We start from the raw sequence: 22,786 nt of genomic DNA, 5'->3' as shown, positions 1-22,786 counted from the left end.
GGCTGTGGGACATGAGAAACAAGAGGTCTAAGGGAAATTATTTCTCCAGCACTCATTTGCTTATGACATCTTTGAAAGGTAAAAGTTAACATTAGAAGCACAAAGAATAGGTAATGCAGTGAATCAACCATAGGGTGTCCAAATGAAACCCAAGAGAAACAGGTGAAGCAGCATAATGGACGCAGAGTAGAAAATAAAGTATCAGGGGAAAAATCCAGGAAAGCCGTAAGGACAAAATATGGGGCAGGGACAAACAGAACAGAAAAGCAAAAGATGTCATCCTTTGGAAATGGTCACTTGTGCTGCACTGGATATTACTGAGACAGCATTTTACTTTTGATATTTCTGCATACTGGTAAAACACAGAAGACAGGTCATGATGTACAGGAAAAGCCAGGGCAAAGATCTAGACCCAGTGCCTGGAATTACAATGACCTAAGCCTCTTCAAAGAACCAGACCTGCTTCACGCTGTCTCCAAAGAAACCCTGTGCGTTCATTTCAGCAAGTGAGCAAAGACTTGACATTCACCTGCTGTTTGGTGACAGCCAGAGGTGACTGACCTGGGATGAGCAGACAAGGGCTGTATCGAGGTTTAGATCTCCCTCGCTCCTGCCCTCCCACTCGACGTACCCAGTTCAGCACAGACAGACACACATGATGAGCAATACTCAGTTCCTCCTACAAAGCAATGTGTCATGCTTAACCTCCACCCCCTCCTCAACTCCAAACCACAACAGCAGCTCTGGGAATTCAGGAGGCTGTTACACAACTGAGGTGTCTGCGACACAACACAGACATCAGCTTCTTAAAGTTGGGATCTCTGCAATCCAGAAAGGGAAATGTTTCTTCTCAGGGTTAACATCAGTTCCAGGAGATAACTTGCATCTTTTGCTAAGGCTGTCCTGATGCAGGGTTGAGTAGAAAACATTAAAATCATTTAAAACAAAAAAGCCCTGAAACTCCTCAGCAGTCTGCAGGCCTCTCAAAATGCTATTATAATCCCCCTCAAAGGAGTGCTCATCTCAGAAGTTCAGCAGCAAAAGGCACCATTGCCACCCACACACACTTCATTCATTTTTGCAGGATGGCACAGTCCCTCCAGCCCATACCTGTTTGCAGAACCTCAGGAATCCAATCGAATAGGTCTTTCCCCACAGGCAGCAAGTTCCATACACACAGCTGGACCTGAAAGAGCCAACACAAGATGACAGGGTTCACAAGCAACATCTGGGCTGGAGTGCAAGATTCCTACCCTCTTTATCTATCTCTCTGTAGCAAAGTTGTAGGACTGGTGCTTCCTCCAACCATAATTAAAGTTACAGCCATACTCTCTTTCAGAGAAATGTCTAAACCAACATCCTGACTATACACTCCAATTATATTTTTCCTTTAACCGAGTAGCATGGGGAGAAACACAGATCCCAAAGGAAGCACAATCAACTAAAGATAGAAAAGATTTAAAGGAGAAGGAAATAAGAAAATAAACAAATGAGTAGGCAGGTGTCCAGAAAAGCTGTGTATCAGTCCAGCTTGCCTAAGAGGATGTGATCAACCTGATCTGTCTCAGACCAGGGTATTGGTAAATCATCACCATCCACACTGTCCAGTCTCAGCAGACATTTGCCACATGACACAGTTTTTCAGGGCAGGGATAAGAGGAAAAGTGGATGGGCTCAGAAGGAGGATAGCGTCATGCTGTAAGCACAATAAATACTCACTCAATTGGTTTCCCTCTGATCTCAGACATGATGGAGCTCTCCCCTCCCAAGTACTCATAGCATAGGCTGAGAAAGTTGTATATTACAAAGGCTGCAAAGACATCAATCAGAGTAAAATGACAACCAACTTCAAAACAGGTGCAAGGACCAAGAGTACAGGCAACAGACCAAACATTAGCAGGGACTGCTTATGCAGCACCTTCCCCTTCAAAGCACTCCAGATTATTTTCACTGCATTTATCATTCTACCTCAGCACTCACAAGACTATCTGAACTGGAGCCTGGCCATGGTCCCACGCCAGTTCCATGACTCATGCCAAAAGGGTCACAGAACCATTTAAAACTGTAGTCAGTCTCTGTATTACTTGGCATCTGTAAGATGCCATTCTTTACAGGGTTCCTGTGTGTTATTCTAGGACATTACGTTGGTACTAAATAATCTGGGAGAGATATGGGTTAATGGATCAGATATATGTTATCTCCTGTATTTAACCTTCTAGCTGATGAACACAGTTTCTCTCTGCCAGGTAACCAGACTACAGATATAAAAGCTGGAGAAACAGAGGGGTTTTAGTGAAACGCTGTTTTCATGTTTAGTGGAGATTTTGGAAAAACAGACTGTGCTTCATTTCCTCAGAATGATGAAATTTCTTGTCTACTGAATAAACTTCTCCTTGGCCCACTTTGCCTTCCCCAGCAACATGCCTTCTTGACAGCAAACAGCCTTCTTGAACTGGCCATTAATAGTTTGTCCCATTTCAGTTCTCCACAACTACAGATGTATTTCCTTTTCATGGGATCCAAACCCACTTTAATGCACGGAGTAAGCCTGCATGTGCCCTGTCTGATACTCTCTCGACTTGTTAAAATCGCTGTGGGACCCTCAAAGTTGTGAGATTTCTTAGGGCAAGGACTGTACTACTGAGTGTGTTACATACAGCCCTGGGGCAAAAGGACAGACCAGATGACCTTTCTTTCAACATTGTTTTCTACGGTCATCTGTACTCGGACATTCCCTGGAATGACAACACCCAAATCCTGCTTTTTGCCTCAAACAATGTAGGATAGAAACAGAAGTCTCGAGGAACTCTGAAATAAGAACAGAAGCCTAATAACATACAGCACAGAGACGCTGATCTCCTCAAGCAGCCGGTTATTAGACCTGAGGTCAATTTTTCCACATAGATGAACTTCTGAAGTCAGACATCAACTCTAATTCTTCTACAAGCATCCAAACTATGCCCTGGCAAAGAGGTACTCAACACTTCCCAAAATTCTCATAGTCTCAAAACATTGTATTTATGGCTTGTAGATGTGTCTAGCTGGTAAGAATGCTATGGCACCTAAAAGTAAATGGTATACCTGCTTCTACATATGTAATTGGTATACTGTTACTCCACCTGTAATCGTTATTATTGAACAAAGTTCACACAGTAACTACTTTACCAAAGCCTTAATTAGGAGACAAAACACCAACCACGGAAAACTCATTTAAATAACTGTGGTAACCCCTTTTGCCTTCAATTTTCCTGCAACTTAGTTGACAGCTCCCAGTACTCAGAGGAAGAAAAGCTGAGCTTTTCCTATTGTCCTCCAGTGACCCCTGCCCTCTGATGTGGTCATTACAATACCAGGCCATTCCACAAGCACTAGGGAAGAGATGACATCAGAGGAAGAAGACAAAACAAAACAAAAGGAATAAAAGGGAGGGAGAAATATCTGCCTGTCCCTCCCCAAAAGAAGTAAGTGCTAGCGATCAAAACTCATCACATCAGCAAAAGAACACTTCTCCCATTCCTGATCCACAGTCATTAGATGATACTCATGATATCGATGTAAAAGAAAAAAAAATCTACTTGTGTCAGTGTCACTGACACTCAGGTTTGTACAGAAACAGTCACAGGAAAGAGCAACACCAAAACACTATGAAATGTAGTCTACATATGGCTCAAGACAGCTTTCAAAATTTATTAGTAGAGTCTTCTCCCCCCATTCCCTAATAGAGCTCCTCCCCACCTCACAACCTAAAATCTTCTCAATAAAAGAAAGGATAAGGTGGATGTCAAGGGAGGGAACAGAACAAAAAGGCTGTTTTGAAGTGATCCCCAGAAAAAGTGAGGGACAGAACCTGCTTTCCAAAGGTGCTTTCACCTCCACCTGTAGTTTTCACACAGGCCAATGCGCCGAGGTGAACTCTGGCGCACGGGCTGCCTCCTGAGCAGATGCTCAAATGTTTGCAAACTCCCTGAGCAAGCAAGGCAGAGGGACACTGGCTGTTGCTAGGAGAGGAGTTTCCCAGAGCAGCAGGCTTCCTGCTAGACCTACACACGCACAGGGCAGGGAAACTATAAAACCAGGCCCAAACAAAGATGCCTCCTGCATCACGTGTGCACGTTTGCCATCTGCTGCTGCATCTCAGAGCGTTGTTGTGGATGCGAGGAGGGCCTGCTGGTCCCTTCAGCTGATTAACTTGATCACATGGCCAGGGGCACCTCTCTGCAATGCAGATCTCACCAAAATAACTGTACCAATGAGTTATGATTTAATGAGGGGATGGTGATAAATTGTCCTCAAAAATACACTGCTTGAGTGCAGTCTCTCCTGCTGGGTGGGTAGAGGCTTCTTTCAGGATAAGATCAGGAGGGAAGTTAAGGTAGCATTTACTGGAGAGTAACTGCTTCCCTCACATACAGCATTAGTGGTATTATGTTATCTGCAGCAGACAACCAAAACCAAGCCATTGGTAACTCATCCTGAACATGGTATCCTCTCTCCTGCAGGACCCCAAAGCACTACACCTGACCAGCCTCAGCATGTGGCGGCTGTGCTACCCTGTGCAAGCACACAAGTGGCCACAGGATGGGACCAGAAGAATACATTGCTAACACACTGCACCAGCAAAACAGGACAAAGCAAGTGTTTGGCTGCTGAGTAGGTGCTGTCAGAACAGCCAGGAGCTAAGCAACACCTCGCTTTCTAACACCCAGATACGATCAGATTCTTTGGCTTTAGACCTTCCTGAAACAAAGAACCCAAGAAAACCATAAACTTGGTCTTTACAAAACACTGTAAAGGGAAGGTTCAACACATCCTGTCCTGCTCAGAGGCCAATGAGGAAGAGGGTCAGCGTGGACGGGGCTTTGAGCAAAGCTGTCCCAGCCCATGGCAGGGGTGCTGCACTAGATTATCTTTACAGGTCCTTCCTGACCCAAACCATCCTTTGATTCTATGATTTTCAGTCACTAAGCAAGTCATGGTCATCCAGTTAGGCACACCACAAAACTTTGCTTCAGTAGGTGACAGTGATGCTTTCTCCATGTTCTCAACCAGAAACAAAGTTCTCTCAGGGCAGAGACTTCCCACCTCTGTCTGACCCCTCCTTACCTTCATAGCAGTCCCGCACTGTGCCAAAGTAAACATAATACTGGTCATTGGTGAAGAACAGGAGACTGAGCCATGAGTCAAAGGCATAAATGGGCACAATGAAGAGGATCCGGACGATGTAGCGCTGTTCGTTTGGGCAGCTATAGCAGCGAAGATGCATGTAGATCTGAGAGGACGGAGAGGGGAGACCAGGATCAGCGGAATATGGAGTAGAGAGGGAAAGTAGAACTGGAGAGTCAATTGGACCAGGAAAAACAAATTCAGTAAATCACCTCTTGATTGCCTCCAGCAGCCTCAAGGTGATGAACATAAAAGAAAAAATAAATCACTGTTATCATATGACACTGATATAGCAACCCTTGGTTTGCAGAGAGGGGGAAGGAGAAGGAAAAGGAAATGGAGGCATTTCTAACCTAGTTTCTTATAGGGAATTAATTTACTGTTACATTACCTTGCCCACATTCTTTTGTTCACATCTTTTTTCCAGTTATCAGTCCTACCTTCCTGCTATCCTCTTTTAAGTACCTAAGATTCACACCACTGCAGGCTGCTTTTCTCTGAAGAGGGAAGGTGCATGCGCTTAAGCACGTGCTCTTTGTGAACACACTCTCTGAAAGCAGTTTTGGATGCTTTCACCTGAAGACTTTCACCTGAAACAACCTAAGAGAGCCCTTCAGAGCACAGCCAAAAAGCTGATAAGCCACAGCCTATATGCTCAAAAAGTGTCATTCTGCGCATTGGTGACAGCACAGCCACAAACCGACAGCCATCAAGGGAGTGCTGAGGTCATGCAACGTGCTCAAAGGAGCCACAGAGCCACAGCGTTTGTTTTGTCTGACTGTTTGCACACATGCCAATCCCCCTAAGTCACGGGCTGGGGGAGCACAGCGTCCCCACCTTACTTGCTCCCACCCCTCACAGTTTGTTAGCCATGATTAAATCCCACACCTAAGATGCTTTTTCACAGAATACCCACCTCCTGAAAAAGGCATTGACCACAACCACACCCTGAAGATAAGTACAGTTCCTGCAATGGCCTAATAACACAGGCCAGAGCTTCAGTGTAAGTTGTGGGTACGCTCTGTTGACCATGGAGTCAGCAGAGGCAAAGCCTCTGAATGGCAATTCTCATCGAGCTGCTGCCCCAACTGCTGGAATTAGTAACAGCTAGTTTATTACATACGTGCCTCATGACTGACTGATTCTGCTGCCTGAAGAGGCACAAGTGTTTGTTTGAAGCTTCACCCTGCATTTGGGGATGTTGTGAGGATTCTGCAGGATCTAACAAAACATACGCTGATGATCTCACCTTTCCCTCATAAGGGAGAGGGGCTTGTCTCTCTCTCTCCCCAGCAGTCTGTTGCTTATCCCTCCCTGCCTCTTGGCCAGATCTGGTCAAAATCAACTGAAGGGCTCAAAAATACTTCTGTTTCCTCTCCCTAACCCATGAGGAGCTCACAAAAAACTCATTTCCTGGGGAGAACAGGTTGAAAATAAACTAACAAACCTTAGGGATATTTTTGCCCTTTGACAATCCCAGTGACACATCTCACCCAGCACAGGGACAGCTGATACCGGAGTTCAGATGACTCTAAGCTTTGCCCTTGGGATGTCAAAAGAGCCCTGTGATCCATGCGCCTACGAGAGCACAGGAGCTGCTGCCGTGTGAGAGGACAACAGCACATTTCAATCAACAGTGTCTCTGTGGCACTGACCTCCATCAGTTTCTTTGGAGAAGGACATTAATGCCTAACTGTGCAATGCTATACTGCGGAGGAAAATTTCTTCCTACCTTCAGTAGGCAATCAATTTGACAGCAGGATCCATGGCACTTGCAATTGTTACTCAAGCTGGTGAAACTGCAGGTGTTACTCTTATTCATCTGTGACTAATCCATGTTTTAACTTCACTAGCCCCTGTACTCCATCAATAGGCTGTAGTTTTCTAGATTCTAGTCATCACTCTGGAATCTATGATCCAACAGGTACAAAACACAGGTTGATAAATAACAGGGCTCGTGTTTCCCTACTGTGGTTTTTAGTTCACATGACAACTGCATGAAAGGGAGGTACAGAACAGGATGCAGGGTTTGACTTGTTCTGGCTCCCAGGACAACTGGCCCAGAAAGCGGGGAGAAGAGAAAAATCAAAATAAAACATTTCCTGCTACTCCTTTCCGTAGTGGAGTTCAGCCTTTGGAATCCACTGGCACAGGAGATCAAAGGAAGAATGTCAAACAACAGGTGACTACAATCTTTTAGCCAACAGCTGACACAATAACAAAATGGCTGGATTCAGATACAAGACCTGTGAAAGGATGGCCTGAGATAACACACCTTACTGCAAACATTCAAGAGGTGGCCAAATGTTTTACAGAGTGTGCTTCTTCTCCATTCATACTGCGGAAATGGTCTGTTCCTCCATGTGGGGAAAAGGAAAGGATGAGAAGTACGAGTGGCGGGGTTTTACCTGATGGCAGGTGATGAGCAAAGCTGTCCATACAAAGAAACCTGAGATAGCCTGAGCAGCAATGGTCATGAGGAATATTGGCTGCTCCACAGCTGTGGGGCTGCCATCCTCCGGCATCCGGGAGAAGTTAGGAGCCACAGCTGGAGTGGTGGCAGTTGACCCCAATCTGGGGGCTGCAGTGACATCAGTCATCATTATCATGGTGCCTTTTGGTGTGAGGTTCCAGATGGGATTGCTGAAGAGCTGCCCACGAGCCAAGACCTGCCAAGGAAGAGGACCAAAAAGCAATTGAACCCAGCTGAAAGGAGTCAGGAGCATAACAGTAACAGTGCTTTGCATCTCTCACATGCCTTTCACCAGGCTGCTCACATGTTTTAGGAACAGGACCTAGATAAGTCTGCCAGTGCCACCCCTCGTGACACAACAAATCATGTGGTGTTCAGGAACCTTTCACATCCTCCCTGACATCCTGAAACACTGCCACCGCTATTGTCACCTCCCTACTGCAATAATTTCAGCACAAGATGAATAGAGCATTTACCTGAGATCATAGAATCATAAAATGGTTTGGGTTGGAAGAGACCTTAAAGATCATCTCATTCCACCCCCCCTGCCATAGTCAGGGACACCTTCCACTTGACCAGGTTGCTCAGAGCCCCATCCAACCTGGCCTTGAATACTTCCAGGAATGGGGCATCCACAACTTCTCTGAGCAACCTGTTCCAGTGCCTCACCACCCTCACAGTAAAGAATTTCTTCCTAACATCTAATTTAACTTACTCTCTTTCAGTTTAAAACCATTCCCCCTTGTCCTATCACTGCATGCCCTTGTAAAAAGATCAGAAGGAGGTATCTAAATCATCCATACTGGAAGATGACAGGCACAACTAAGTTAACAGCTCTGCTTTCCATAAAAGTATGGGCTATTCTGCTGTGTCTTAGTGTTATGGTTAGCCTGCCAAGCAGCAACAGGCAACAACATGTGCCACAGTGTCACTATGCAGCAAGGGGGGCAAGGGGAAGAGTATCCTTATTCCTTCAGCAAGCAATCCCCCCCTCTCCTACTGCCATGTTGAAAACCACACTCAGTGCAAAGCACCCTCATTGGAAGGATATGTACTGAAAGCTTTCCTTGCTTTGAGAGCATGGAAGTCATGCTTCTACCAAACATTGTATGGCATGGTACACTTAGCCAGCCTGCTAGTAATTCTACTAACTTAGCATTATTTTCTGCACAATGTGAATTTAACCTGATTGGCTTTTAAAAGCCAGTTGACCCATGAAAAGACCCAGAACATGCAAGATCTCAAAGCAGCATGACCCTTGGCCATTTCCTGGATAAAAAGCTATCTTCTTTCAATGGAACAAATTCTTGAAGGTCTAAGATCTAAAGTAGCTATTATTTTCAATTTGGTTGTAAGCAGGCTCTAATGTGACCTCTGGATTGCAGGACGATAATCCACTTAAACCAAGATCACAAGCAGGCAGCCATTGGTTCTACCCATTAGAAGAGCTGCTTCTGATGTGATTGCAGTAGAGACGTGCCTATCAAGGGGAACAGCATAATGTTGCCTCCTTCTGATAACCTCCTCATACTTTTTGGAATGCGTTTTGTGTAAAAGCACGAGACATAGCTCTTACACAGGCCTTTATGATCAGTAGATGGAAAGGGCTTTAGAAAGGCCAACAATCCATCACCACAGTTTGCAGCTGCAGCAGGGAAGGACACATCTGTCATTTACTGACAGGTCATTACACAGCACAAACAAGAGCATACACTTGCAGATGAACTGCCCCAGCTCTGCTTCACCTGAAGCCACAGCACAAACTGGGGGACAGGTACCCAGTAAAAGCAGAGGGCCAGTAGCAAGTCCTTTCCACATGCACACTAAGGTGTGCAAATGGCCCCTCCAGCACAGGCTTTTACAAAACACACACTTGCATTAATGGTGTGCAGCACTCTGATGTTACTTATGCCACAGTCTACCTCATTTCTGTTTTCTTCCACAGGGGAAAGAGAAAAATCCAGGGAAATACCCAGACTTTTTAAAGCAGATATTATCTTACTATACATGGACCTGCACAACTGCTGTAGTTTAATTTACAAACTAATTGTCAAACTTGGCTTTTCTTCGTTCTTTCCAGTTGTTGTTTTTCCAAAATAGCTCTGCTCTGAGTTACAACTTTCCATAACCACACGTTCAGCAGGGTAATTCCTTTCCAGTCCTGATCAGTACAGGAAATACAAGTGTTCAGTTTTGAGCTTCAAAACATACATACGCACACACACACTTCATTACCTATACTATTTCTAAACATTTGGAGAGATGAAGGCCGGATGAGGATGTCACAAGGTAGCAACTGAACACTCACAGTGCTGAGAGAGTGCTTCCACTAAGCTCATAAAGGGCACATCTAGAATGAAATCAGAGCAGATGCATCTGTGGTTAACCTAGGTCTAAATAAAGTCCAGCCAGCTGCAACCTTGCACATCCTAGTGCACTTTGGGAGATATGCAAGAGGGGAAGCTGCTAAGCCCTTCCTAAAGTTCATGGGGGAGAGGATCTGTACATCAGACCACAAGTGGCAGGAGGAACAGGACCTGGACATTCACACTCCAGCTAATCAAACCACATCAATAGCACAGAGCCAAATACAGTGTCAGTAAGATCAACAGAAGTGAAGATCTGAAAGGGAATTCTTCTGTGTTTCTGCACTCATTTTAAAAGAAGGGGAAATAGCAAAAAGTGATCAACAAGCATTTTGACATGACAAGGGTTATGTATTCAGAAGCAGGGTCACTTATAAGTTCAAGTTGTGTATGTAACCTTAACACTGCCCCCTTGTGATTATACATCAACCACCATTAATTACATGATCGTCTATCATTCTTAATCTAACCCCCTTTAACTGACACAGTCATTGAAATTAATAACTCTTACCAGCACTGTGTTCTGAAAGAAAACATACAAACTTTCTTACAAACTAGAGTTACACTCCTCCTATGCCAAAACCCAATTCACCTCACCCCCCCTGCCCCTCAGGGTTGCCCCTGAGGACAGCTTTTTATTCACTTGATACTTTTTATTGGTTCTGTGCATCAGTTGGCAGTTCATTCTCCTTGCTAATGAAACACGATGGAATACTGTACTCCCAAATCTGCAAAATTAACATACACCTTCCAAATTATCCCTTCTAATCTTCTCAAGTCCCACGCATCACAGCTACAGTGACAGGTATAAGCAGTGCACAAAGCTGTTACAAAAGACTACCGTACGCAAGAAGCTGAAGCTGTGAGAGCAAATCTGGTCTGTACTTCAGAAAAACAGCTAACAGCACAGACGGTTAGAGCCTTAACCAGGTGAGTGGATTTCAGCTCATTCACTACCACTAGCTCAGCCTTTGAGCTCCTCTTTTGCTTTGTTAAAAAGAACATCACGAGGGTGGGCTGTTAACTCACTTAGCAGGCCTTTCTTCTGAGAGGCCTCTTCCCCTGTGCAACAGGACACAAGTCTAGCAAACCATTAGAACAGGTTTCCAATAGAGGTGGTGCCTGCGAGCACATCACAGCAAACATGCTGCCTTGACGAGCTACAGATCAAGCACCTTGGCATAAACAGCTTCCCTCTTACCTGACACTGTGAACGTGTTTTGGCACTTGTTTCTTGGACACCTACCTCCATCACAGCCCAAGTCAGTGCCACAATATACTTCCCTGCTTCCTCTCACACCTGGGTAAAAAGATACTTCCCAACAGCCACAAAGCTATTCCCTATTCACCTCCATCTTCTCCACTCTTCCACTTTGCTACTCCAGTTGTGCAATGACCTGACATCAGTCAGGCCCCTGGCTGTGATCTCTTTCCAGTGCTCCTCCCAGCTGGCTGTATTCCTCTGTTGTTTCTTGCGCATTTTAAGCTCCCTGGGACAACTGCCTTTTTGTTCTCTGCCCCATACAGTTCCCAGCACTGCAAGGTACTAAACCATGAGGAAGGCGCTTGACATTACCATATGTCAAATCAGGGGCATTTAGAAACATGAATTACCAATACAATACAAACCAATCTAATGCATAATAGATTTTGGAGAGTTCCTTACTCTTCTGCCATATCCTGTCTTCTCTGCCCACTCTTTCATCTCTACCTCATTGCTTCCAGTTCAAGGGAGAATAAAGTTACTTGCACACTTATTCTCCCTTTCTGGAGAACACTCTTAAATATATCAAAGGAAAATATTTCAACACTTCTAAATTTCACTCTTGGAGCTTTCCCCATCTCCAACTGACTACCTTGCTCCCCCCGGAGGTAACCTGAAATATAACAGGACCAGGAGACCAGTGTGCCAGGAAAAGTGACAAACTTCTGGAAACATGCACACATAAAAGTACATCTAGGCACCCCCAGGGCTTTCAGACGCAGGCTTAGGTGTATTTCAGGATGGCCACAGGAAACTTGGATCAGAGCTGTACGATTCTTCTACGTGGGTTACATGAGCTTCAGGCAGTGCCTAGCTCTGTGTGAGGTCTATACCCCAAAACCTCGAATGTGGAAGGCTCCCATCCCCTACAAGCTGTTACCTGTTCCTGCCCAGAAATCATTATAAGTTATGCACATTAGAGCAAGATAGGACCTTGTACTGCCAGGGCATTAGCTTAAACACCAACCTTAGTACCAGTTTAAACTTATCTAACAGATCTTCTGAAAGCACTTTAGGAGTATTAGGGGCTGCTCTCAATGCAAAAAGGGGAAAAGAAAACAAAACAAAGCATGTGCTATTTCTATCAAGATAACTATCCTGATAAAAACCTAGAGATGAAAAGCACTGTTATTAGGATTCTTGATAGAGAAGAGGCTCTAAACTGCATGGGGACCGATTCTGTTAGAGACAGCAAACCGACATAAAGCTAGCAGCCCACATGGCCTGCATCCACAGGAGAACAACAGTGTACTAATTCTCCACCAGGAGCAGATTGCCAGTCCTGTATCTTTTAGAAATAGAGACCTTCTGTCTTCAACATTAACATGGCAGCTTCTTCCACTGAAAATAAACTCAGAACAGTAAACAGACACGATGTGGCACAAGTGAAAACAAAAAACTTCATTTCTGGCTTGCATAAAGGCATGGAAAATGTTACCACTGAGGAGGAGCTATTTCTACATAAACAAACATAAATACGGAAACCTCATTTCTGACGCAACAAAAGTGGTGTAAGAGGAGGGAAGAAAGATTCCAGCTTGGTCCTTCAGTTCCATGGAGTATTTCTGAACACATATTCGACCACAGTCTAGTAAAGCAGGAGGTGGCTGGCTGCTCTGAGCAAGACCTACCGTGGTGCAGGTAGCAAAAGAACCCCAAACAACATGACTCTGAAGCCATTCTGTCCCATCTGCAAACACAATCTGTGTTTTTAAAATAGATCATCTCATCCAAGGCTGAAAGTATTTAATTTCTAAACTGCTGAGAGAGCAAAGAATGATACACAAAGCTATCCTGTGAAAGAGTCTTAACAGCTAAGCCTCCTTCTGCTGTACAAGACACGATCCACTAAAACACACACGGCCTGGCTGCAAGGTTCTCCTGGAGAGCTACGAGAGAAGAAAATGTTCCTCCTTAAAACCTACTCCACACTTACCCCAGCTTTAAATATCCACCATGATGACTTTTGTTTCTGTTAAGATATACCACAAAACCATTTTCCACTCCCCTCTTAAGTTCTTAGTCCTCCAAGAGTTTCTCCATTAAACTATCCTTATTCCTGCAAGAGTTTCTCCACTAAATTATGCTTATTCTGGATCCAAAAAGACCAGTACAGAAATTCCATGCAGTAGCTTAATCAACGTCCGAACTTTCTGCATCTATTAGGATACGAGCAAGAGCTTTATATTAGTGAAAGCAGGAGCTTAATGTTTTTTCAGAATGTGCCCTAGACTCACAAGGAATAAAAAAACCACAGGACAAAATGGTTCAAGGTTTATTTTAGACTATTTTAATTATAAAAATGCCTAGAATTGCCAACTGGGATCAACTCTTTCCATTGTGCTAGGCATACATGATAAATTCTGTAATTGATAGATAATTGATTTATGGTCTTTTCAACACCCAAAGGTATGGCATCACCAGCTGATATGGCAAAAGGTAGAAAAGGAGAAGAGGACGAAATAACTCTACACAGTAAGAGAATCACTGGCACAGCTCAAGTCAGTGATAGCAATCCAAGAAAAAACAAATGCTTTTACATTTATTACTTCTTAAATTGCTTTTGCTCTCTGGGGTGGCATCTAGTTTACGTAGCTATGAGACATGAAAAGGTCCCAACAGTGTATTTTTAAGCTCTCCAATAGGACTCCCCAAACAATCTGAATTAAGTATGTGACCTGGCATGCAATTTTAACTAGTACAACTCATTTACATTTTACTACTCATGCTGGGCAAAGCTTCCTGAACGTCGAGGCAGTGAAAGTCACCCCACAACACACACACACTTCATACAAAGGCACACGTACGTAACTCCGAACGCACGTGAGCAGTGCTGCGCCCGGCCAGAAGACAGGCAAGACTTACAAACATATGAAGTGATTGAATCTACAGTTACTGCGCTTCATGTCATGCTCTGTCTGCACAACAAATTCCGATCCAAATGCAGTTCTTGTCAATGTTATTTCTACAGAGGAGTGAGCAGTCTGAACGCTGAAGAGATGTCCCAGTCACAATTTTCACAGCTGTCGGTACAGTCAGTGAAACAAGAGAAAAGAGTCACTGGGACATAAAACCAGTAGCATCAGCACGAGCAGAAACATTAGCCTCAGAAGCAGAAGGTAGAGGAGTCAGTCCACTAGGGAGACCAAACTCCAGGGCAAGGTACATACCCACTAAGCCATACTCAAGAGATGATCCGATGCACATAAGAGCACATCCTACACATAAACAATCTAACCTTCAACAAGGTCACACCACTTCTTTTCTCATTTTGAGGAAATAAATATGTGAGAATATCACAAAAATCTCCACTTGCAGCTCACACAGCCCCCACCCATTTTGCTAAGCTGTAGTCATCTGAAGAGAGAGCAGCTTCCCCTCCCCATGTGCCCATTTAAAAACCCAGAATCAACAATAAAACCCTTTTACCCTGAGCCATGCACTCTTCTTTCCAGAGTTTTTTTCTGCTCTATTAATTTCTGTTGTCTCACTGTATTAGCACAGCCCTCCTCTCCCCATCCTCCTCCTCCTCTTTTTTTTTTTGTGGACTGACCAACATTGTGATGGGTCAACATCCAGCATCCAGTCCCTTTTTTGGAAGGGGACAGGAAAAAGAGAGAAAGGGGGAGGGAGATGAGGAGAAGGCATGTTCCCCAACCTTCCAACCGCTCCTTTGAGAACAGGATCAAACACACCTAGGCCGTGCACTGCATCCCTTTCCCATACTCCCAGCAGCCTCACTCCACACAAACTAGTCAAGCCCCCTGTTCCCAGGGGAGAAACTCAGTAAGCCTACAAAGATATTCTGCAACTGGTAGAGGGGAAAGAGACAACAAGGAAAAGGATGTGTTGTAAACAGTTGTGTCCAGCATGACAGAGGAAGTTTGTTTTTCATTTTCCAAGAACATTCTCAAGAACAAAGTCAAACCAGAACTTATTCCACCACCACTTGCATTCATTGTTCCCCACCTCTGCATGCCAAGACAGAGGAGAGAACAGTTTTGAATTTGCCACAGGGTATACAGTTACTCTAAGAAGAATCAGAAGTCAAACTCTACAGCAGCATGGAAAGGTATTAAACATGTGGAAGTCACATGCAAAGGGAGTTTTTTTAATATACTGGAGTATACTTTTCCACACAGAATATAACATATAGAATCTTTCAGATTAGATCAATACTTCAATGTACCAAGCAAATGCGCTGGAAGAACCCAGACATCTTATCACAGGCCCAGGCAACCATGCAGCGGTGCACTGAGGGCAGTGGCACATCTGACTTCCCTAACAATCATTCTCTGACGCAGACATGCAGCAGTGTTGTAAAAACAGTGATTCTCAACAAAGCATCCAAGGCGACTCTCCATGAAGCCATTCTGTTATTGCTAAAATAACAACTGGTTGGCTTATTTTTGTTTGTGGGTTGTTGCTTTTCTTTTTTTTTTTTTTTTTTAACTCTGACCATTAGGCACGTATATCCTTCTTAATTCCCAAAAATCATGGACGCATAGTCTCATGGTTCCTGTCTGACATTACCCCCTCCATTCTCTCCTGTCCTACTACTCCCTCGAGATAAATAAAAATCCTACAGAGGCAAACTTCTGAAAGCAGGATTGGAACCTTTGTATTCCTGGATTCATGGGAGAGGAGTGTTCCTCCCCACACAAAAATGCCAAGTCCTAGATATATCAGCATTACAGCTTTGCTAGTAGAAGAATAAGCCCACATACAGCACTTCTCTTACAGAAAGATTACCTGTGGAAGTTCACAGGCAGTGCCTGGAGGAGGAAACCATTCTCACCCTTGATGCCTAAAGCACAGGAATAAGAGGCAGCATCAGAGGGGAAAACCTTGCCCAGTATCATCTTCCAAAGGCTACTTACAGCACAGGAGTGGCTAGGAGCTGCTCCCCCTTTCCTGACTCAGCACCAAAGCTGACCACAGAGATTTGCAGAGAAGTCACCGGTACTGTTAGAAGCTGACAGATGCCAACAGCTACTAAAACACAGTTCGAGGTGATTCCAACATCTGCCCTCTCTATCCCAAAAGCCATCAACAGCAAGGCATTTTCTCTATACAGAAAGAAATACTCCACACATCTAACTGAGGGGGTGCGCTTAAAAAAAAAGATGAAACTTCAACCCAATGTTTCCAGACACTGAAACATTAAATTACCCAATTGCAGGAAGTTGCCTAAACGGGAATTTATATAAATAATTTCTATCTTAAGACTCTTGTAAAATCAGCACCATCACAAAGTCATTGGGAGGGGGGAAGGAAGTCTGTAAGGAGAGTTTGGAGAAGGAGTGAGGTCACTCCCAGCTCCCATGGGACAATTAGCTGCAAATAGCTTCACCCACCACTAACCAGCCCTTCCTAGCAAAACTGGCAAGGAGACAAGGTGTGGTGAGCCATGAAGAGAAATTCACTCTTCCAATCTGCCTCTTCAGGTGATTGACTTGTCCAGGTTCATTTTAAGCAACCTGGACAGGGGCACAGCTATGCTCATTACTGCTTCCTAGGCTGTATCTGTGCTGGAGATGACCAGGCAGCTGCAGGCTCCCAGCAATCAGCTCAGCAGTCTCCAATAGCATCCATGACATGTTCTGCAGCCTGGGGAGGGAACACTGGCTCGGCAAGGTCAGCTTTTAAGGTATTATTCCATCTCATCTTCTTGAAGCCTCACTGCTGCACTACATAACATGTTGCAGTCATTTTCTTTGTGAATCAGAAGGACCTTTTTTTAATTTTTTGCTACAGAGTTGATCAGGGGCCACATGTACAGCATACCTGGGCAGAGAGGAACACTTTCCAGTCAGACACAAAAAATTTGAGACCATGACACCATCTCTCTATGCTCTTGGTCACCCTCCATTATACAACATCCTCAAATGGCTGATCCTTTCAGCATCATCATACTCCCAGGCACTATGACTATAAGATAATAATAGCAATATTCCCATCCTTTCAATGCAGAGACACACTTAATAGTGGCAAGACAAATATCCAGGTACTCTGGGGGTTAATGCTGCAAGGAGAGCATGGCAGTTACTTCCCTTTTCAGGTTTCCTGTCAATTATGCCCCTCAGAGGCTGTAAAGACCTGGTCAAACACAGATACAGCACAGTTCCTGAACAGCTTGCCTACACACTGCACTTTCCCTGGAGACAGCTTGCTCTGTTGCTTTTCCAGACATGTTACTTACACAATCGCAAAAACCCAATGGAAGTTGAGCTGACTTTTAGATTAGACAGAACCTGGCTATGAGCAAGTACTCCAGTGCCCTGCCTCTCCCTAGAGGAGGGAGACTCTGAGATGAGATTCCTTGAGGGTGGCTGCAACTCACTGCTTTAGCTGGCAGAATTTCCCTTCCAAAACCATCCTGGGGAATTGCTGCTCTGAGAGCATGTCCAGCTGCTCTCTCCAAAAGTAGTCCATAAAAAAAACCCACCATCAAAACCCTTTCCATAAGGGTGTTTTCAGTCCATTCACAGCAATATTTTACAGTTATTTTACCTAAGTCTTTTAATCCATCTTATCAGTGTCAAACTGCTTTCAGAGTCTCAGGTGCTCTGGTAGGGTGTAATGTCTTGGCAGGAAACCACTCTTCCACCACAAGAAAGCAAACCCCACAGAGTTTGGGAAGAAGTGAGAACAGCACACAACACACACACTGCTCCAAGCAAACAGCTGGGCAAGTCAGCACTCAAAACTCAAACACAATGCTGCTCTCTACAGCACCTTAAATTTCCAGGGCCTCGGCAAGCACAATCAATAACAACCACTAAAACAGCAAAAAGCTTCTGCCCCCAGCCCTGGCCGTTCAATAATACACAGCTGCTTTGTTACACAGAGAGCCAGCAGCAGTCCTGGACTAGAAAAGCTCGACTGTACAAAGGTTAAGCGCAATTTCTCTCTGAGGCTGCACTATCCTCGTCATTTTGTAGACAAGCTACCCTGTACATTCACTGCTGCTTTCCTTGGCTTCCTCAATTTTAGGATGAAAACACTGAGAAAACTAGTCATAGAAGTGGCTCTTCAGAATCAACAAGTCTGATTTGAAACTTCGTATTTCACCTCAAACTTCGGTACTCTGAACAATACAATACTGGGCTCTTGAAGCGGCTAGGACCAAACAATAAACATCTCCTGAGGAATTCACTGCACCCACCACCCACAGCTGCAAGAGCTCAAAGAATATCCTTTGAGCTGCTGGAAAATGAAACAGGCACTTCTGCTAGAAGGAGCAGGTAAGAGTTTGTCTCCATCACAGCAAACATAAGCCAATTAAACACGAACTAAAAACAGGAGGGGAGAGGGAGTGAAGGGTCACATGGAAATTAAAGGTTTGTCATCTACATCAAAATATGATTATTAGATGTTTTAGTTTTAGGGACTACCTTTTTATTTTTTTGGGAGGGGGATAGTGTTTTAAAAGTTAATTTGAACTGGAAAAGAAACCACCCCACCCTTCCTTTATCCACGAGAAGAACCCTAATCCCACAACTGTAAACCGCAAAAGCTCAACTCTGAGCCTGCTACCAGCAAACAGGCAAACAAGCTGACAGAGAACAACGCAGATTTCTAGCTGGATTCTGTCAAATAGTTGGAGACTAGGCAGCTCAGAATGTTTTTGTTATGCCAAACCAGCCAGTCACACTGAACTTCATATTCTGACCAGCTTGTGCATATCTAAGAACTTTCCCCTTTTAACTGCCACACGTCCCAAGGAGACAGACAAGCAAAAGTACAAAAGTTGTCTGAGGGGCTGGGAGGTGCTCTTCCTCTTGCCTCACATTTCCAAAACACCACCTGTCCAGCGCTCTGAATTGATTGTAGAAACCTGCACAGAATACAAAGAAAAACATCTGCCCACATCCCCAAGCTGGTTAGAAGCACTGACTTCAGTAGTAAAGCTTTCCTGATCATTTTACAGCAAGAACACATCACTCCTGCTCCAGACACAGAGGTACCCACCTGCTGCATATATACCACTTGAGGTTTACAGCACAACCATAACAATGATGGTATCTGCTCCACCAGAGCAGATTTGAAGCCCATTTTCTTGGGGACAATGGTGCAAAAAAGCCTGAAGTAGGCCTCTGGAGAATACCAAAGCTCTCCCTAAAGCCCTATTGTTTAGCACTTAGCCAACATCCTAAAAGCATGAGAGTTTACTTTTTTCAACAGTACCACACAAATACAGACCTTTAGTACTAGAAACCTGAATGACGTGAACATTTCTAGAGAAATCTGTGTTCCCTTTAAAGGAGGCTGCTAAGCTCTTAGAGTCAAGGGTAACATCCAGCAACACAAGTTCAAAGGCACAGTTAACTGCTGTGTTAAAAGAGGCGAGTCTTTGTTAGTGGGATGTATGCTTTATTACGTTTTCATCGATTGTTTTCTTTTTCTCGCAGGATAAGAAAGACATTTCTATTCATCCTATTAGCCTTCGCTCCATTATTGATCAATACTTTCTATTTTTATCTTTGACAGAGGTAAACAGTCTTCTTTCTGGGGAGACCTGTCTTTATGCCGTCAATAATTATTCCTGTTCAAGCTCCCTACATGGCAAGAACAGTTTCAAACTTTCTGTAAGCAGGAACCATCTTCAGTATTTCCTCTAGATTTCCCACTCCTCCTGTCCTCCCACTTTTGACAGCTTCACAGTGCTCCAGGCAGCTTTCATAAAGCTGTGCCTGAAACCACTCTAGTCCCTTTCCACAATTCATCAGAACCCAGTCACGCACACGTTCCTCCAAAGCCCTCCTTCCACTACACACTGCAGCTGTCAAGGCTGAGTTAGCCCTCATGGAGCAACTGAAATTTCAAAACACCACGAGCATCCAAACAAGACCAATTGTAACTCACCTGAGACGCAAGAGAACACAGGCACAGCAACAGTCTGCTCACACACACCTACCACACCAGCACATGCATACGGTGTCTGTCAGTCGGTTCAGCCTGAACCACAGGAGGCACAGCAAACACAAACCTGTTGCCCACCACTGTGCTCCCAGCCCACCCAGCGCCAGGACAGTGACATCCTCCCAATGCCACCCAGGAGTGTGGCAGCACCGGGGAGCGCGGGAGCTGTGCCAGTACGTGTGTGTGCAGGGGGAGTGGGAGGGTGGGCTGAAGCAAGGACATGTGGCGGGCGGGGGAAGGAACTGAGTGGGCTGCACCGGGGGAGGTGGACTATCCCCTCGGGGGTGTACTATCCGGAGAAGGCTGTGCGGGCTGCACTGGAAGCTTGTGGGGAGACGCGCGTGTCTGACGGCACGGAGACCGTGCGGGAGGAATGTGCGCGGAGGGGGAACGGCGGGGGCGACCCTGGGACGAAGGGGGGGCACGCCGGGGGGAACCGGGCGGAGGGCTGGGGGGAGCGCACGGCGGGGATCGCGGGGGCGACGCCGGGGAGCGGGAGGAGGGATCGGGGCGGGAGGGAGATCGCGTCCACACCGGGACGATGCGAGCGAGTTCGTGGGGGCCGTACCGAGCCACCCCCCCACCAGCGCGGCTCCTCCTGCCCGCCCGCAGCCGCCCCCGCGCCCCGGCTCGGCTCGGCGGCCACCCTGCCCCCGCCACGTCTTACCCTGCAGCGGGCGGGCGGGCGGGCGCGGCCCAGCCCGGTGGGGCGAGGAGGGGTCGGGTCGAGCCCTGCCCCGCTGCCCCGCGGGCGGCGCCGGCACCGGCGCGGGGGCGCGGAGGCCTCAGGAGCCCATGGCGACGCCGGGCCCGGCCCGGCCCTCCCTCCGCGCCTGCGCACGGCCCCGCGCGCCCCGCCCACCGCCCGCGCTCAGGGGGGCAGGGTGACGTCACCGCCTCGCTCTTAAAGGGGCGGGGCCGGCCGGGAGGGTGACTCGGGGTTTGCCGCAGCGCCGGGAGGAGGGACGAGCTTCCCGGAGATGGGCGCTCCAGCAGCGCTCTCCCCCCACCGGGCCGGCTAAGGACAGCACTGCCCAGAGAAAGATTCCCCCCGAGGCATATTTCCACCTCTATCTCAGCGCTGTTTTCGCCCGCACTCCGAGGGAAAAAAAAAAACCAAACACAGAGCTGTTGGGAACGTCCCCCAAACTCCCCAAGGAAAAAAACGTACATATAGATACGGGTGTTGGAAACCAAAGTGGTGCCTCTATTCGAGCCAAAACAAGGCATTTTCAACCTAAAAAAAAAAAAAAATAAAAAAATTAAAAGCCCCAAACCAAGCCCTAAAACCTTTAATAAGCCCAAAAAGTGCCTGCACAGAGGGCTGCATGAGCAAGAGGAGGTGACATCCCGCCTGAGATATGCCTGATGACTTTCTCCTTTTCTCCTACTGCTTTAGGACACTTGTCCTCTCGAAACACAGGTGCACCCGTAGAGCTGCTACCCCACACCTCCCAAAATGGCAGTATGTTTCCCCTCTGTCACAAGACAGTATTCCTACCCGAAACCCGGCAATCACTCCTGAATCCAGCCAGATCATGGCTCTGCTGCCTGCACCACGCTGCAGTGATGGGGGTGTTGTCTTCCACACAGGCAATGTTCCTCTTTCTCACTGAAAACAGGATTTACAAAGGAAAAAAGTCCAGTTTCATTCTGATCCATCAAAACCACAGTCAAAATGGAGGCAGGACAAATGCAGTTTAGAGGCAGCAGTACAATACCCCTGAACTACCCTCTTCTTCCCTACCCTCCTACTCTTCTCTCATCCCAGAAGCTGGAAGCCTCACACAGCAGGGAAATGAAGGAGCAGCTCTTCCTGCTCAGCTGGCAGAGAACAGGCTTGGAAGGAATTTCTGAAGTCACCAAGATCTGTCCATTTATTCTCAGCAGGTGTTTCTGAAAATCAGTTTCAAGAGTTTTAGAAAGCCTGGCAGTAACAGGCCTCTCATCTGGATAATGCAGGGACGCATAACTACAGGAGCAGAGATTTAGAAGTAAATCAGTATTAAAATTTAGTAATTTACTGTCAGACAGGTCAGACAACCAAGGAGGGAAACCCAAACAAACCACACTGCCAGAGACACCAAAGCAGCAGGTGCCACTTCGCAGGGAGTTCAGCCTGTTTTCATCAGGCACAGTGGTGGTCTTAGGTGCTCAGGGCTGATACCTGGGCCCCTCCTCTTCCCATTCCTTCAGGATTTAAGTAAGAAGACAGAAGAAAGCAAGAAAACACATAATCCAGGGTCCACCTCTGTTGAAGTCAGTGCACACCCAAAGCCAACAGTGCAGACAGTCCCATCCCTCTCCTGCTGAAGGCCAGATGCACGGGACGCCAGAGGCTCAAATCCAGGAACCAAGAGATCCTGAATCAGATTTCACATAACTCTTGCCTGTTCCAAGGCTGTAACTGCAGAGATCAGCTCAGGTTTATTTTTAGGCGCTCCAGTCCTGTGCCTTTTTTCCAGTAATTCTGATCAAACTTGTTCCTGGAACTCAGAAACAGGTTCAGCTGCAAGACAGTGCTTCCTGCATGTAAGATGTGACTCCCAGCAAAGATACCAGGGCCAGTGACGGAAGAAATGACAGATGCTGGCG

General features: G+C 45.9%; 1 protein-coding gene across 5 annotated transcripts in view; it reads right to left on the bottom strand.

Moving 5' to 3' along the window:
• The window catches only part of TMEM184B (transmembrane protein 184B), a 30,983-nt gene extending 9,942 nt beyond the window's left edge, over nt 1-21,041 (bottom strand). The window contains exons 1-6 of one of the 5 annotated variants that reach the window (XM_051785020.1): nt 20,859-21,041; nt 7,572-7,832; nt 5,376-5,396; nt 5,104-5,269; nt 1,720-1,810; nt 1,111-1,186 (exon numbers count right to left, since the gene is read on the bottom strand). In XM_051785020.1, coding sequence (XP_051640980.1) covers nt 1,111-1,186; nt 1,720-1,810; nt 5,104-5,269; nt 5,376-5,396; nt 7,572-7,772 — 555 coding nt within the window. In that variant the 5' untranslated portion in view covers nt 7,773-7,832; nt 20,859-21,041. The other 4 variants (XM_051785022.1, XM_051785021.1, XM_051785023.1 and 1 more) reach the window with 4 other exon arrangements.
• Nucleotides 21,042-22,786: the final 1,745 nt, after the last annotated feature.

Source organism: Manacus candei, unplaced genomic scaffold (genome assembly GCF_025592945.1).
Source record: "Manacus candei isolate 608988 ecotype Guabito, Panama unplaced genomic scaffold, ASM2559294v1 h1tg000018l, whole genome shotgun sequence".
NCBI classification, from domain to species: Eukaryota; Metazoa; Chordata; class Aves; order Passeriformes; family Pipridae; genus Manacus; species Manacus candei.
This window is presented reverse-complemented; position numbering and strand designations above follow the sequence as displayed.